This window comes from Aspergillus piperis (genome assembly GCF_003184755.1).
Source record: "Aspergillus piperis CBS 112811 unplaced genomic scaffold BO85scaffold_6, whole genome shotgun sequence".
NCBI lineage: Eukaryota > Fungi > Ascomycota > Eurotiomycetes > Eurotiales > Aspergillaceae > Aspergillus > Aspergillus piperis.
In genome coordinates this window covers 1,218,807-1,234,539 of record NW_020291596.1, presented here as the reverse complement: position 1 = coordinate 1,234,539, position 15,733 = coordinate 1,218,807, and the positions used below count along the sequence as shown (strand labels likewise).

At 50.2% G+C, this 15,733-nt stretch overlaps 5 protein-coding genes across 5 annotated transcripts; 1 reads left to right on the top strand and 4 right to left on the bottom strand.

Moving 5' to 3' along the window:
* Positions 1 to 101: 101 nt before the first annotated feature.
* On the bottom strand, positions 102 to 1,613 carry BO85DRAFT_368782 (putative C2H2 finger domain protein; the record flags this gene model as incomplete). The annotated part of the gene is made up of 2 exons (XM_025655884.1): positions 102 to 215; positions 267 to 1,613. Coding segments are annotated over 2 exons (1,461 nt in total), but the record flags the coding sequence as incomplete, so codon positions are not given.
* Positions 1,614 to 6,734: 5,121 nt separating this feature from the next.
* Positions 6,735 to 7,039, bottom strand: BO85DRAFT_266958 (uncharacterized protein). Its single transcript, XM_025655061.1, has one exon. It carries the CDS (start codon positions 6,951 to 6,953, stop codon positions 6,774 to 6,776), a length of 180 nt encoding a protein of 59 aa, XP_025517176.1. The 5' UTR covers positions 6,954 to 7,039; the 3' UTR covers positions 6,735 to 6,773.
* Positions 7,040 to 10,349: 3,310 nt separating this feature from the next.
* BO85DRAFT_266932 (uncharacterized protein) lies at positions 10,350 to 10,695 on the top strand. Its single transcript, XM_025655060.1, has one exon. The coding sequence runs from the start codon at positions 10,386 to 10,388 to the stop codon at positions 10,644 to 10,646; it is 261 nt and encodes an 86-aa protein (XP_025517175.1). The 5' UTR covers positions 10,350 to 10,385; the 3' UTR covers positions 10,647 to 10,695.
* A 706-nt stretch (positions 10,696 to 11,401) lies between these two features.
* Positions 11,402 to 13,324, bottom strand: BO85DRAFT_418536 (xenobiotic compound monooxygenase, DszA family; the record flags this gene model as incomplete). The annotated part of the gene is made up of 4 exons (XM_025657821.1): positions 12,940 to 13,324; positions 12,700 to 12,888; positions 12,400 to 12,647; positions 11,402 to 12,329 (listed from the first exon to the last, which is right to left on the bottom strand). Exons 1-4 carry the CDS (start codon positions 13,042 to 13,044, stop codon positions 11,402 to 11,404), a joined length of 1,470 nt encoding a protein of 489 aa, XP_025517174.1. The 5' UTR covers positions 13,045 to 13,324.
* A 3-nt stretch (positions 13,325 to 13,327) lies between these two features.
* On the bottom strand, positions 13,328 to 15,069 carry BO85DRAFT_418535 (putative MFS transporter Seo1; the record flags this gene model as incomplete). Its single annotated transcript, XM_025657820.1, has 5 exons — positions 13,328 to 13,510; positions 13,559 to 14,465; positions 14,516 to 14,549; positions 14,606 to 14,856; positions 14,919 to 15,069. 5 exons carry the CDS (start codon positions 15,067 to 15,069, stop codon positions 13,372 to 13,374), a joined length of 1,482 nt encoding a protein of 493 aa, XP_025517173.1. The 3' UTR covers positions 13,328 to 13,371.
* Positions 15,070 to 15,733: the final 664 nt, after the last annotated feature.

Genomic DNA, 15,733 nt, shown 5'->3' with positions numbered 1-15,733 from the left:
AGTCAAATCAATACAAACTCGCCGTCCAGAGTAGCTGGTCAATCAAATACAATAACGACCCTCCATCAACTCCAGAACATGCGATAAACGCCAATCCCGTCTCAGTGCTGTCCATTTGATTCGTCACTTCGATCCTCCTCCTTCACCATCCCGTGATCCCCTGGCTTCATGCCATCAGAGCCATCTTTTCCGCAGCCTTTCACAAGGATGTGTCGCTGTACACTGTTAGAGACTATACCGATAAACTAGAGAAGCAATGATCTCACCTTGAGCGCATCCTTGCGTGAAAAGCTCTTGTCGCAGTGGGTGCACGGGAACGGCTTCACCGAGAGGTGAATTCGCTTATGTCGCTTCAAGTCATGGTTGCGGTTGAAGCTTTGTGGACACTGGTCACACTTGAACGGTCGATCGTTGGTGGGTCCTGGAGCGCCGTGACCCGGATGGGGTGGGTGACCCCCATACAACTGCTGCATCTGCTGCATATTGGCCACGTGCCCACTGTTGTACCCAGGCAACCCAGGCAGCACCCCGGACTGCAGGTTTCCGGTGAGTGACATCTGCCCGTTCGGATTGTGCACATTCGTCCAGATGGGTCCGTTCATCGCCGGAAGCGAATATGACGGCCATGGCTGTCGTTGATAGTTCAGATGGTGCGAGGGGTGCGGATTTGATGCCACCCGGTTGGGCACGATGCCCTGTTGTCCGTACGGCGAATAGCCGCCTGGTGGGCTGGACAGCTGCTGGATAGTCCCATAGGCTGGGGCAGACGATGATTTGACCATGTAGGGGTCGTTGGAGGGAAGGGGATGCGGCGACGGTGTCGGGTTGGGCAACGGGTTGTGTGCTGACAACATCGCGTGTGTCATTGCGTGATGCTGCTGAGGAGCACCCGCCTGAACTGGTGCAGCAGCGGAGACCGAGGCAGATTGGTGAAACGGCGGCAAGTGATTCATCTCGTATGACTGGGTAATGTGCTCGGTGCCTGGTGTCGATGTGGCAGGATTGCGATTCAAGGAATTCACCGACGGAGAGAAGGTGTCTCGACTCGGATACACCACACTCGAGTTCCACGACTGACGGGCAGCTGCTGCCCCTGACCCACTCTGATATGCGCTCTGGCTTTGCCAGTACGGAGCCAACTCCGGATTTGTGGGTGCCGTGGTGGTGGCTGTGTGCGAGGTCGTAGCAGGGAGTGTTTCACCCGACTGCGTGGTCGCTGGGGGAGTGAGAAGGTTGCTGACGCTGGGGTTAATAGGAGGAGGATTGTGATGGGCGTACTTGACGCTGGTCTGAAAGTTGGGTGCAGGAAGCTCAAAGCTGGGCAGCGTCGGGGCTGCAGGACGACGCGAGTTCAACGGCTGGTGGGTAGTCAGCGCATCGAGCGCCGTCCCCATGCCTGGAGGGGGGATCGCGAGGGCAGCCAGGTTGGCGGATGTCTCGCGTGAGAAGCTAGAGGAAGGAAATAAATCACCCACTACCACTGGAGAGGGGCCGGCCAAGGTGCTGGACAGATGTCCCGGGAAGGCGACCGAGTCAGATGCAAGAGTCCAGTATCGACTGCCAGACAGGCCACCGGCAATGTCTGGAGGATCCAGGAGGGGCGATCGGATCGCGATCAGCGATCTGAGTCTGCAACGGGGGTGGTCCTGGGAGATCGACCGTGGGTATGATGCTCGACGGGTACCACCTGTGTCGGTTGTTTCACGATCGATGGAAATATCACGTCAGGTTGGAGTGACCCCAGTGTTTTATCCGGAAGTCATATCCTTTCCGATGGAGCGAGGGTGCTGATGCGACAGAAGAATCAAGCGCGAACACAGCAATGGAGAGAGATCGACGAGGTAGGTCGTAGGATGGTAGGATAGGTGTATTGCGATGAGAAACTAGTCAAGACAACGGCATGATCTTGTTTTTTTTTCTCCAGGCAGGCCAACGCGCCCTCACGCGATGCGCACGAGAGAAGACAGAAATAGTTATGTGTCGAGTGTTGATGTGGATGCGCGGATGAAGATCAGGCGGAATGACAGTTTAGAGTACCATGGACGGGAGTTGAGTGGCAGCGGGGATGGTAGGATCCGGCGCGCGTAGAGCGAGATTTGGGAGGGCGGGAAGGAGAAGATTGGCGGGCGGAGTCGGAGTCGGGAGTTTGCGGTGGTGGTGGTGGTGGATGATGGACGGTTTGGTGGGAGCTGAAAGAGTGGGAATTAATTAGTGGTGAAGATCGGACAAGTCGTGGGTGGCGCTGATGGGAGGAGGGAAGATGCTAGTTGGATAAGCTTGCACGGCAGGGAGGGAGAGGAGAGGAGAAGAGAAGAAAGAAAGAGAATTCGTGAAGAGACAAGCAACTGAGGGGGGTAAGTTCAGGGAGGGAGATCTTTTATTGTTCGTGGGAAACGAGAAAGAACAGCAAGAAAGTCTCGGGATGGAGAGTGAATATGAATAATAATATGGATTATTTGCTGATGGGCGAAAATGGGGAGGACCAAACAAGCCGGGAATGGAGACGTATCCAGACCAGTCCAGCGCCGGGTCTGGCCAGCGCGGGGGTTGAGTTCACGCCGGGAAAAAATACCAGGGAGAACATACCCACCCTGACGGTCCGATAATGACTAACTCCCTCTCCTTCACCACCCAGTTTTTATTTTTTTTGTTTTATTTTTTCCTTTTATTTTTTTGCTTTTATTTTTATTTCTATTTATTTGTTTACTCTTTGGGATATGGTTTGAATTTACTTATCTACCAGTCTTTACCACTACTGAAGATATCAAGCAGGAGGGTCAGACTAACACTGAGAGAGAAAAGAGTAAATAGGAGATGGTGAGATACAAAGCACGACATTCATCCCGTACTCACGCAGGACTATCCCAGTCCAATCTTCATTCGTCGTATTAAATTTTTATTAATCTTAATATTATTCATTCCATCAGCAGTCAATTTAAAAGAAATAGAAAAACAAAATAAGACCGAAAAAGAAAAAAAAAGAAAAGAATAATAATCTTCTCAATCAGCAGACTTCAAAAAGCAGCATCCAAAGCAGCTAGTCTGGTCCGACCGCATCGAGTGGAGGATTCCCAATCGGGGCCAAGACCCAACCAAAATTTCAGCAGTAATGAATGAATGAATGAATGAATGCTTGCCTGTTGCTCACTTTTCTTTTCCCAAAAATTATTTAGTATACTTATTTTTAAACTGAACCCTCTGTCTTGTTTTTACTTAATGCTTTTTAATTAGTAACAAATAATTTATTTTCGCTATATTTCATGTAACCATAATGGAGTGAGTCCATTCAGGCAAAAAGCAAAACCCCCCTCTCCATGAGGTGAATCAGAAAAAGTAGAAAAGAAGAGAAAAGAAAATCAGCATTTAGGAGAAAACACACACCCTAAGAGAGACAAGCCCAGCCGCGCCCGGACAGGCCCAGGACGTTCCGCCGGTATTATTGAAAGGAACCATTGGCAACAAACTTTCCTACCTGACTGAACCTTACCAGTCACTCAGTCTGTCTCTTGTCTCTCTGTCTCTCCCTCGCTCACCCTGAACCACACCCGGATGGAGCCATTCTCCCGGTCCAACCACCCCCAGCGCTACTGACTATCGACCACTTAAGCCTAGCCTAGCATTTCCTAAGCTAAGCCGAACCAACGACGACGGCTCGCTAAAACACACTGAACCAGTCCCAGAATCCCAATCCCTCGACGCCTGATCAACGGCAACGTGGTTGACAGGGCTCATCCAGGCGCCCAAGCTGTTCCGTTCCACCTTTGGCGCTTCCCACGGTCGAGGGGGGCGACTCGGTTAGTCGGCCACCAAATCCTCCACTGAACGGTTGCAGAGATAGCTATCGCTGATAATAGATACTCTTATTACGGAGTAAATGGATGATCAATAATCTACAATCTACTCCTGAAGAGCAGGGAACTCTCAATCATTCCAGTAATTTCCCATTTCCCCCTCAATATCCTCCCGATGAGACGAGATATGGACACGATTCTTGTCATCTCGCCCGGCAAATAGAATCGTCCAGACCCTCTTCTGCAGATGGACTTGACCCTAAAAGGGCCAGAATCAATGGTGCCAGAAAACCGGTTAGCCCTCCCAGGACCTCTTTTGGGTCTAGTCGCTCCCGCCGTATTGTTTATCCAATCTCAAACTGCCTTTTCACTGTGATTTCGCTGATTGCCCCCTTTGGCAGCTTCTCAGGTAACAAAACAAAGTCACTGTACTTTACACCGTACTTCTGTTCTTTCCCTTCTCCACATCCTCCCCTTCCCTTTGATTTTAAATTTTCTTATTTCCCCCTCTCCCATTACTCCATACGGATCTTGGGATCGTAAAAACTAGGTTGGCTGTATGTATGTATATAGATAGGCATGTGGAGCGCCGTCCCGGCTGGTCGATCGGCCACCCCGACCCAACAGGGAATGCTGGCCGCTGTTGCCCTATTTGGTGGAGTTTAGAATAAGCTTAGCCCTCTGCGTCGGGGGTAGCGATCACAGACGAGGGGAAGGAGGGAAAAGGAGGGGGATGGTTTCTCCAGATCGACGGTGGATGGTCGGGAGAATTAACAACGATCAGAATGATGGCACGGATAGAGACGCGTCCACCCAGGGTTCATCTCTCAGGACACCAGGGGAGAAGAGGGGCCGAATAGGAAGCAGGAGCAAAAGAGGGCCAGCGAACAGGCCATTTACGGAGGACACGCCATGGCCAATCGACGTGGACCGGCAGCAATCAACACCAAACCAGAGAATCAAAAATCAAGATACAAAATACCAAACGAACAGAGAAAAAACAAAAAGAAGCGAAAAAGCAAAGCACGGGGGACCCGAAAAGGGGCAGGCAAGCGATCGTTGCTCCTTGCGTCGAGGAATGCATGACAGATGCCGGGCGGTGGAGGACACAGCTGAGGCTGATCGGGTCGGGGCGAGAGGATGGGGGAGGGGGGAAGCAGGAAGTAAGCCATGGCGGTCCCTCAATGCTGGTAAGCATCATAATTCTTGGAAGTCATAATTATTAGAAACATTATCGGCAATAATTAGCTGGCAGGGCACAGCTACACTGGCAGCTGGGGGAGAAGATACATAGTAGATTATTCTTAGCAGAACAGCCCGCGACCGGCCGATGTACGGAGAATTACTTGGGTATAGCTCGACGGGGAGATCCACCAATGGAACATTCTATGTCCTGGGGAGGGAAGATGGCCCAGTATGGTATCCAATGACTTGCTGATACAAGATAAAGATATCACTAATTGAAATGCTCCCAGATTTGGATGAAACAATATCGGGACCCGAAGGGAAAGGTGGTTTTCGATCCACGGTTGATGGTTTTTTTGTTTTTCTGGTACCTCGTATCCGTCGGCCATCGACTGCTCTGGCCTGGGCCCTGCTCTGCTCGCACGGACACTGCGTCCCGGCCCTCATCCCAATGCACTTGCGCAGAAAAAAAAACCCATTCTCCGTCAAAGGCAAACGGTCCCTGGTCCGCTTCTTCCATTCCACGGCCAAGGTCACCTGTTCTTTCTCCTGGGACCCTGGCTCTGACGGGGGGCAGTCCCCCCGATCGTTTGAATCGCTGGAGGATGAGATTCCAATCATTCTGTCCCATTCCTCCGAGGATCCCCCTCAACTTCCAATACGAGCGCATATTGGACTGACCACGATAGGGTTGTTGGCACTTGTCAGTCAGTCCTGCGGGTGTACTCATTCATTCATTCCCCCGGGGAAGGAAGAACCAAGCGATAGGTAGGAATTGGCCTGACCAAAGTTTCGCAAATCTTGGACCAGCGCTACTGATTGGTGGATAGGTCCGTGTCTGGCAGTATACTTGCTCAGTACTCAGTACTCCGTAACTAGCATCTATCTAACTACATACTACTTGGCTTTAGTCTGGGTGATTACTCCCATACAGACGGTCGGTATGAATATTTTACCTGCTCTGTTTGTGTTTACCCAGGTGGTACAACGTCGATACGCCCGGTACTAGCGCCTTGGAAGAGAGTCTGCACTGGCTGGCTCGGGCTTCGGGTGTGGCCCACTATCCCCATCCGGGCGTTAGCGTCGACTCTTCCCTCCGTGACGCCCCACCTGACTTGCCTGGCTGGTCGGCCTGCATCTTGGGACAAGATAGCCGGCCATTCAGGCGCCAGTCTTGCTTGACACGCGCAAGCTGTACACCTACACTCCCTCGGTCACTTACTCTGTTCTGTTCATGAGAAATCCAGAGAACTTGAACGATAAACTACACTTTCTTGGTGCGTAGCTTATTAGTATACTTGGTATTGGTGTTTTGGTATGGAAACACCCCTCTGTCTCTGCTTGTTGTGTACTTCAGGTATGGATAGCCTCGGATGGCTTCAGCATGGCTTCGTCAACCAGGTCAACCTTAATCACCGCCATCCGCGCTGGTGTCAACAGTCGGGTTTCAAATCAATCCGCTGAAGAAACGCATATGCAAGCCCCGTGGACTAGATGCCAACCACCGCAGTCATTGGTTCCCGCGGAAGGTTGCCAGACGAGAAGGATCCGTGGAGACCTACCTATCAACGAACCTCTCCCCGGCCTAGGATTACCGCTAAATAAGGCCCCAGTCCAAGGTACTTACCTACTGGAGGAGGAGGCTACTGCCTCCTTGGGTAGTACCTGGGTTCACCTCCTCCTCCTTCTCCTCTCCCCCCATGTCCTGGGTAGTGCGTGACCAGACTGCGCAAACAAAGAGGCGCCGGAAATCACAAGCTTGGCCTCTTCTCCCTGGAACCTAACGGTCCACCATCTCTAGCCTTTCCCGACGGGAGGCGCGGCCAGCACCAGCCTGTCGGTATTGGCGGGGGGGTTAGGGGTCGGTAGATCGAGGGCGGTGGCGGCCACGGTGACAGACGCATTAATAATAATCACCAAGCAAACTGTCTTCATCCAAGCCTCCCTCCCTCTCGACACCCATATCCAGCCAGTCATCCCATTTTATCCTCCGTACGCATGCTACGCCATGCCATGCCACGCCATGCTGTACCCTCTCGGCAGTGTCTCGCAAGGGGGTCTCTCCTTGCCATTACGAACAAAAATTCAATCCCCCCGGTCCGGACAAACAAACCCTGCCCGGAAGCTACTCCTGTGGAACTTGGTGCGACCTACATAGACAGGGGGGTTCGATGGGTCAACTTGTAGCCAATGTGATCTGTGCATCGTCGATCAAGCACATCGTTATGACCAGTCTTTTTGCCCCCTTCATTCAGTCGCCATCGCAGCGTAGAGCCTGCGAGATTATAGCCAGGAGGACTAACAGCCGACTAAACGTATTGAATTAGCAATGACTCTGACTAGATACCCACTAAACCAACCGGTGGTCTCCCTAGCCGCTCAGGAGAGCTGCTAGTGTGCATTGGCCTCGAAAAGGGTCTGCTCGGACGTTATCCGTCTGCAAGCTAGGAGATAGATAGGAGATAGCAGCAGCCGGCCGATTCCACACCGTACTTACCACCGCGACAGTGACTATAGTAGATTACGTGCTGTCGCTGTTATCCCTTTCCAATCATGACAGACTCAGTTTACTTCAATAATATCTACGAAGTACTAAGTGAGATGGCGTCGTCAACCCGACCGGGATGGACAACATGTGATAGGCTCATAGCTATCTCTCTTGTCACGGTGTTCCTTGCGCCCGTCTCCTAACCTTGCTGTCAACCTAGTTTTATACTTTTTCGTTCCGGCTGGGGGGGAAGGAAGGGGGGCCAAGAGAGGTGCTTATTCGCGCTAAACCAGCGAACATGATTTACCTACACATCAGGCTTGGCTGCGTGGGTGTGTTGCTGCTGATAGGTGGACTGTCACGGACGAGGTGAATCATCAAACGAACTTAAAAATACGGGGGAGGAGGATAGGAGAGATATCACAGTTTGCAGGTTACACATGGAGTGTATCAGATGTCGCGGGCTGACACATTAACCACTCAGCTTATGGAGTGGCGAACTCAATTATGGAAGTTTTTATAACGTAGTGTTAAAAGAATCAGCGTAGACTAAACATAAGTACCAACTTGAGTTTATACACCAAATCGCATACACAATTCTAGATATGTTCCGAAAAAAAGGTTGAGCCATGGGTGACTGACTAGCGGCGGCAACTGTAAATGACAGCTTTGCTATGTTCAATTCCACCACAACTCTATCTATCAAAGTTTAAGACAGTCGGCCTTAAGCCTCAAACGCCAACACGTATTCAACTGGATTCGGGATCTGCGGGATATGCTTAATGATTACAACCTTTTAGATCATACTAACAACCATTCTACCTGAGAAATCAAGTCATTAAGCCACCACGCCATCACCACCACGAAACAGGATTCTTCCATTTCCATCTTCAATGGCACGACAACAGACTTCACAGAAAGGAGAGAAGAGACGAGGCTCGAGCTCAGACTCCGTCCGAAAAAGCTTGAAGCGGATTCAGTTTTACGAGCCTTACGCCATCCGGCGGGATGCAACGTAGCTAGTAGCCTAAGGGAGTTGTTTATTTGTTTGTATCTTTCCTGACGGGTCAATCCATGTAAAGTAAACTAAGAAACTAAAGTATAAATACATTAATCACTCATAGTTGAGTAGTGTACTTTGTTCATATAGTTTTGTTGTGGATGAAGTGAAATTGTGGTCTAGAAGAATAGCAAGTTAGTTATTTGTAGGTCGCCATTAGTCAGTTACCTCGGAGTCGGACATGCCCACTGAAGGGAATGACTCGCCTGGGGATAATCATGATCACTTACCCATTGATGATGGGGAAGTGAGTGAATGAGCTAGTTTGATGCAAAGAAGGCTAGCTAGCTAGCCTCGCATCCTTCAGGAGCTTACTCCTTATTCATCTTAGTACCATACACTCATACACTCATACACTCATACACACTTCAAGTAAGCAAGCACCATCGCATTCCCTCATGCAAGGCGTCAGTCAGTCATTCAGTCAGTCAGTCAATGCGCGATAAACCCAACTAACTAGACTAATTACTTTCTACCTACCTACCAGGTGATCAATCCCTCTTCCTTAGTACATTCCACTCACTAAAAAATCCCCCCTATTCAATCACCCTCCCACCCCCATCACTAACTACCTCTGCCCGGTTATCTTACCGACACACCACTTACCCAACTAGTCACGTACATACATACACACTATCCATGCATGTCAGCCAATGCTCCGTCCGCTCCACTTCTCTTTTTCTTTCCTCTTTTTACCCTTCACGCAGTCTAGTAACTTACAATTACAATCAAACCCCGGATCCCGAGCAATCAAGCAAGTAAGCGATTCGCCATTACACTACACTACCCTAGCCAACTAACTAACTAGTCTCTCCCCATGCCTAGACTAGCTCGCCTAATCATCCGAGCGCCATGGCGAAAAGCCCGAGCCAGTGCTGCAGGAAGCTTGATCTAGCTAGCTAGCTAGTTATAACTAGCATAGTTGGTATCTATGGTACGGATTGGCTTGGCTTGGCCTTATGGGGAGAGGGGGTGGTGGTACTCCGTTCTTGTAGATATATTAGGAAGTGTTATAGTAGGTTGCTCCCGTGACACGGGTTTAGATCTTAGTAGGGGGTTGTATACATACTTAGGTGCGGAGGTGTCCGATGGTATGTATACACGGATACAACCTAGGCATGAGGTAGATGGAAAGACAGATTCACATGTTAAGGGAAGAAAGAGAGATGATAACGGGCCTGATCGGTCGGTCGGGGTTCGGTTCCCCTGAACTGAACTGACTGCAGTGATTGAATGAATGGAGCCCTGGTTTGTGCACACTATAAGTGGCTTTGTTATACAGTGGGAGCTACTACTTATAACAGGAGGTATCTCCGAGTCAGTCCGAGGGATAGTACGGAGTATAGGATGAATTTTGCTTCTCTCGCTTTGTTATCATGTTTCTATTCCTAGAATGTGTCTGTGTGTGTGTGGCAGTGATATGATTACTACTGTAAGATGAGTATTCATATTGATCTCGGACTATCGTAATCCGACATCCGATTTCAGTCGAGTCGAGTCGGTCCGATAAAGTATCTAGTTAGTGGGTGAGGTTGCGACGGGGGTGTACTACTCTGACAAAGAGATAAGTAGTAATCACTATATTTTATTTCGTGTAGTAGTATTAAGAGGGTGTTTATATTGGGGCAAGGTATTGGGGATTTCTCCTCCAATGGTTGTGTGGCCATACCATTGTCATTTATATATGTATGAGGTGCTGGTTGTGTAGTATCCTGACACCAAGTTGACACTATCATAATGTTGGTATCTCCGATGCATGTTGTAGACGGATACTCATAATAGTAAGTAGCCACATATCCACATCCCCAGTGTAGTCCCTAGTTACCCATCCACCATATCCACTGTAAACCCACATATATAGATGGCAAGTAATATACTGTTAGCAACACTTATCGCCACTCTACTTATTCATGTATTAACAAAAGCATCTACCTGCATGTTTCAGATGATTACTTATCGAGCGCATTCATTCATTCACACCGCCTCGGCTCTCTTCCAGCACCGTCTCAACTATCTACATACACCACTTTCTGAAGATAATATTCATCCAAAAAAAAAAAAAAAAAAAAAAAAAAACAATAATCCATCACCTCACACTACCAAATATATTCTATCCGTGTAAAAGAATCCCTGCCAAGCACACCAAGCCCCCCAAATCATGGATATATGAACATATTATGTCCCTCCGTACGAGCTTGGCAGCTTGGCAAGAAACCCTCATCAATCAATTATTATTATTATATATTCCAACATCAAGAAATAAATACCGAACCATACATACATACATACATACATACCATACACCATTACGAACTTACCTGAACTTGAATTAACTAAAATAAACAAATCTAAATCCGGCACGGAACTCACACCACTGCTGCAGCAATCGATCGATCACGAGATCGCTGCATCGCTGCATCGCTACTGCAAGCCTAATGTCTCTCTCTTTCTCTCTGTCTCTCGCTTGACTCTACCGGCCGAAGGAGAAACCCAAATAAAGGAAACTCGCATTCTAAGCTAGTGAGAATTTGGGGGTGGGAGAAAAAGTCCAGACCAGTCTAGACTCATGCATGCTTGGCAGTTGTGGTTAGGGAGGAATGCTGGGGGCGGGGAAGATGGAAAAGTAATTAGTTGGGTTAGACTGGACACACACATGCCATGCCTTGCCATGCTATGTTTGCTGTGTTAGGTGGAACATGAAGGGTCAGGGAAGGGGAATGTTTATTTTTGAAAGTAATCTGTGGGAGTAAGTAAATAAGTAAGTTGGTAAGAGGTAGGTAAACTGGGATTGAAGGCTGCGGCGCCCTGGTGGCTTTGATTGTGGTAGTTTATTTGTAGTCACAGGATATATCCAGTAATCACTCAGTGAATAGACTACTAGGCTGCTGCTGCTGCTTCTTCCTCCTCCTCAACATAAACATCATACTTGTACTTACTCCCTGGATGATCCGCTCTCAACTCCCTCTGTCCCTTTCCATACACCTTCTCTCTCGCCGTCAACCCTTCTCCCTCCTCATCCTCCGCAACAGCATCAGGATATAGGCCTCTCCTCCTCAACTCCGGCACCAACAACTCCACCACATCCTCAAACGTACCCGGAGTAGTCACATACCCCAAATTAAACCCATCCAGATCCGCCTCCCTCACCCACCGTTCCATCTCATCCGCCACCCTCTCCGGACTCCCCACCGCAACAGGCCCTAATCCCCCAATGGCCGCCTTCTCCGCCACGACCCGCGGCGTCCACCGCGGCACGTCCTCGCTGGTGGTGGTAAAAGCACTCAACTGACTCGTGACCTTATGCACCTCTAACGAGTCCGCCGCCGTGATATCCTGATCGATGGGGATCCGACTAATATCAATCCCCGTCCACCCGCTGAACAGAACCAGTCCGCCAATCACAGACGCGTACTTCTTCACTTCTTCATACTTAGCGTGCGCTTCCTCGTCCGTCCGTCCGATAATCGGCGTGAACGTCGCGAAGAACTTGATCGACGATGGATCCCGCCCTTGCTCGGCAGCTAGACGTCGGATGTTGGCGATCTTGGGCCGCAGGACGGTGGGCGAGTGGCTCGACACGAAGATCGCTTCGGCGTGTGTCGCCGCGAAGGATGACCCCGCTGCTGAAGTGCCAGCTTGAAAGAGGAATGGGGTCCGTTGCGGGGACGGGTCCACGATGTGGCGCGTGTTCAGGGTGAAGTATTTCCCCTTGTGGTTGATCTGGCGCACCTTGTCCGGGTCGACGTAGCTGTCGTTCTCTGGGTCCGGGTTGAGGGCGTCGGGCGCCCAGGAGGATTCCCAGAGTCTGTTGGATGATTCATATTAGTGGATGGAGGGAGGGTATAGGGGGGATGGAAGGTATGGGGGAGGCGTACTTGTACAGCACGCGCAGGTACTCGTCTGCTTGGCGGTATCGCTCGTCGTGCTCGATAGGCGTGTCAAGGCCAATGGCCTTGAAGGCTGCTTTCTTCCACGAGGTCACGATGTTCCAGCCGATGCGGCCGTTGGTGAGATGGTCTAGCGTGGAGAAGCGCTTGGCCAGGAGGAATGGCGGCTCGAAGGAGGTCGAGGCTGTGATTCCGAACGCGAGGTTTTTGGTCACGGCTGCCATGGCGGAGATGGGCTGTTCCGGTTGTCAGTATACATTTTGCAATGGGTGTAGGGGGGAGACATACAATCGTCGGATCAGTGACGGGCCACTGCGCTGCACGTCGGATGCACTCGTCTAGTTTGCCTTCGTACGTGTCGTATCCGCCGTATGTATCGGCCAGGAACAGAGCGTTGATGCCACCGCGCTCGAGGAGCTTGGCTAGGTTGATCCAGTAGTCTAGCTTGCGCTTCGTGGCTGACTTGTCGGCTGGGTTCTGTATGTGTCATGTCAGTATAGGAGCAGGATGTGGAGTTGAGATTCTCACCTTCCATTGTCCTGGGGACAGATGGCCCACGGTGGACATGTCAAAGGCATTGAGCAGGATCTGCTTCTTGCCATTTTGGCTGGTGTCTGTACTGATGTCTCCCATTGTGCTTTCTCTGAGGTAGTTGTATCAGTTTACTACTCTCATTCGAATGTAGCAGTGATATACTCTGGTGTGGTGTGAACCCCTCACCAATCCCGCCATCAGATGTAGCCATGGCGCAAGCGTGTTATCAGTGGGATGGACATGCAGGATACAAATTCGCCATTTTCCCCGCATCATGCGCGACACGATTTTAGTATTTCTATGAAACACTGTGCTCCGGTGCCGGGCGGTAGTGGATGCTGAGTCTACATCATATGCAGGTATATTGCGTGACAGCTAGATAAGATGGCTCAACATCTGATTGACTAATTCCTACCCCCTCTATCTTCACTTGGCGTCTATCCCTTCCCCATCAGTATACCTGTACTCGGCCTTAGGCCGTGCAACCTGCACAACAGCAGATCCAGACTCTCGCTCGTCTCGAGAAGCCCCGGAGTCCTCATCACTAGCAGCTATCGCGCGATCCCTAGACACATTAGCATCACCCAAACCGCAACCATCAAAGCAGACATACTCTCTCTCGATAAAGTACCTCGTAACGTGCGCCGACACAATCAAGCAGATCGCGCAAGCAAGCACAAACGAGTACCCCTTCGTGAACCTCGGCCCCTCGACCGTCGGGAACACCAACAGCGGCGTCCACGCCGTCGTAGACTGCGCAATCGTATTCAAGACAATCAAAACAATCGCCCTCTCATCCGGCGAATGGCGTATCTCACTATTAATCCACCCCATCAACACACTCGACATCGCCACCGACGAATACATCGTCGAGAAAGCAAACCACAGCGCCGACTCCGGCACATCCCAAATAACCTGAATCACCAGCCCAATGATATTCCACCCATGCGCCAGCGTAATCGCCCACGCGGGACCGAGCAGCAGATCCGACGCGAAGCACACCAACAGCGTGTAAAACATCCCCAGCCCGGGCGCGATCGCAAACAACTCATTGACTTTACTCGTCGAGTACCGATTCAGACTCTTCAACCAGAGAAGATACCCACCCGTGGTAGTTTGCACGCACGCGTTCCAGAAGAGAATGTCCACGCACAGCAGCGCCCAGGGCTTCCAGTTCCGTAGGACCCGTGCACACGTCTTCCATGAGACGCTGGATTCTTGGACCCCGTGTCCGGCTTTCTGTAGCCGGGTTCGGACGAGTTGGATGTCCGATTTGCTGAGCACGATTCGGTTCGGTTTGTCCGGCGTCCCGGGGAGGACTATGAAGCCGAGGATCCCGACGGGGATGGTGATCACCGCGCAGATGATGTACATCCAGCGCCATCCGGCGAGGCCGTTGACTCCGTCGAGTTGTGCCGATGCGCCCGCTTGGATGAAACTGGCTGTTAGCGTGCCTAGGGTTAGGCCGAGGTAGAAGAAGCCCCCGCGCCGGGCGATTTCGTGGCTTTGGTACCATGATCCTTGCAGATGTCAGTACTTCTTGGAGTGTGGTTCTGGTGCGTAGACGTACCGAAAATGTAATGCATTCCGGGGAAGAAGGCGGCCTGTGAAATGTCAATTGTTTAGTGCAGATGAGGTAGGAGTATGGGTTGGGGTATACCTCGAACCATCCTACTAAGAAGCGATATGCCATCATCTCTTCATACGAAGTGGCGCGGTATTGCAGCAGGGTGAAGACTCCCCAGAGTAAGTCCATCCCCGGGATCAGGTACGAGATGGGGTATTTGGTGAACAGATAAGCAAATGGGAGTTGGCCTAGGACGGCACCAACGGTGTAGATAGTTTGCAGGTTGACGAGATCATTTCCCTGTAGGTTGAGGGATTCCTCCATTCCAGAGACGTAGGCATTGTCTGTTGGCAAACATTAGTATTGTTATCATTGTACCAATTGAAGTACCGATTTGTGGACTCACTGATATTTGCCTGATCGATATACTTCGTCCAGTAAGCGAGGAAAGCATAAGGAACAATGAGAAGGTCAAGTTTCAAGAGCAGACGTCGTTCCGATGGTGAGTCGTCCGGCGAGAACCATCGTATCCGGGGAAATCTCTTATTAGCGAACATTGTGATGTTTTTGTTCTGAGTATAGTTTAAAGTTGTATAGAAGTTAACGAGTGATGCAGACCATTGATATATCTACAATGCGTTGGCAGATGCTTGGAGACGTCGATGTCACCATAGCATTGCTTGTATTACGTGACAACAACTGCCTATCTCCTGCATCTTCCTGCAGCTGCATGTCTCGTGTAAATCTCCAGATGGTGAGTCTATTCTTCCTGCCTATCGGTTTAATGTGACTGGATGACAGCAAGAAGCTTGAATTGTCTGTGCGGTGTGGGGATCAGTACGGGTGGTGTCAATGGGGGGTAAGAAGGCGTGCTTCTTGGGTGAGTGGTTATAGCACTAGCGAGTGGAGCAGATAGGATGTTGATTGCTTGGTCGGGATGAGGTGATTTGTGAGATACGACGATGTCTAGTGACCAATGGTATCCAAAGAACTGAGTGTTTCCTTTTGTGAATAGTTCTGTGTCCGTTATCTGATCATCCGTCAGTGATATAAGCGCTCAATCCTAAGACAGGCTTTTGCGGTATAATTTCTGGCATTTCCAGGATGGTAATGAGCTTTAATGTGTGCTGCAAAGTATACATTGAAACCAGTAGAGTCATATGAAACCAAGGTGCTTCGTTCAGTAAGTAATGTTCTCTGCCAGCCGTGTCAGGTGTAGTA

Excerpts from the sequence above, each read along its gene's own strand:
- BO85DRAFT_266958 (XM_025655061.1), bottom strand. The coding sequence starts at position 6,953 with ATGACTGGCTGGATATGGGTGTCGAGAGGGAGGGAGGCTTGGATGAAG.
- BO85DRAFT_266932 (XM_025655060.1), top strand. The coding sequence starts at position 10,386 with ATGGCAAGTAATATACTGTTAGCAACACTTATCGCCACTCTACTTATT.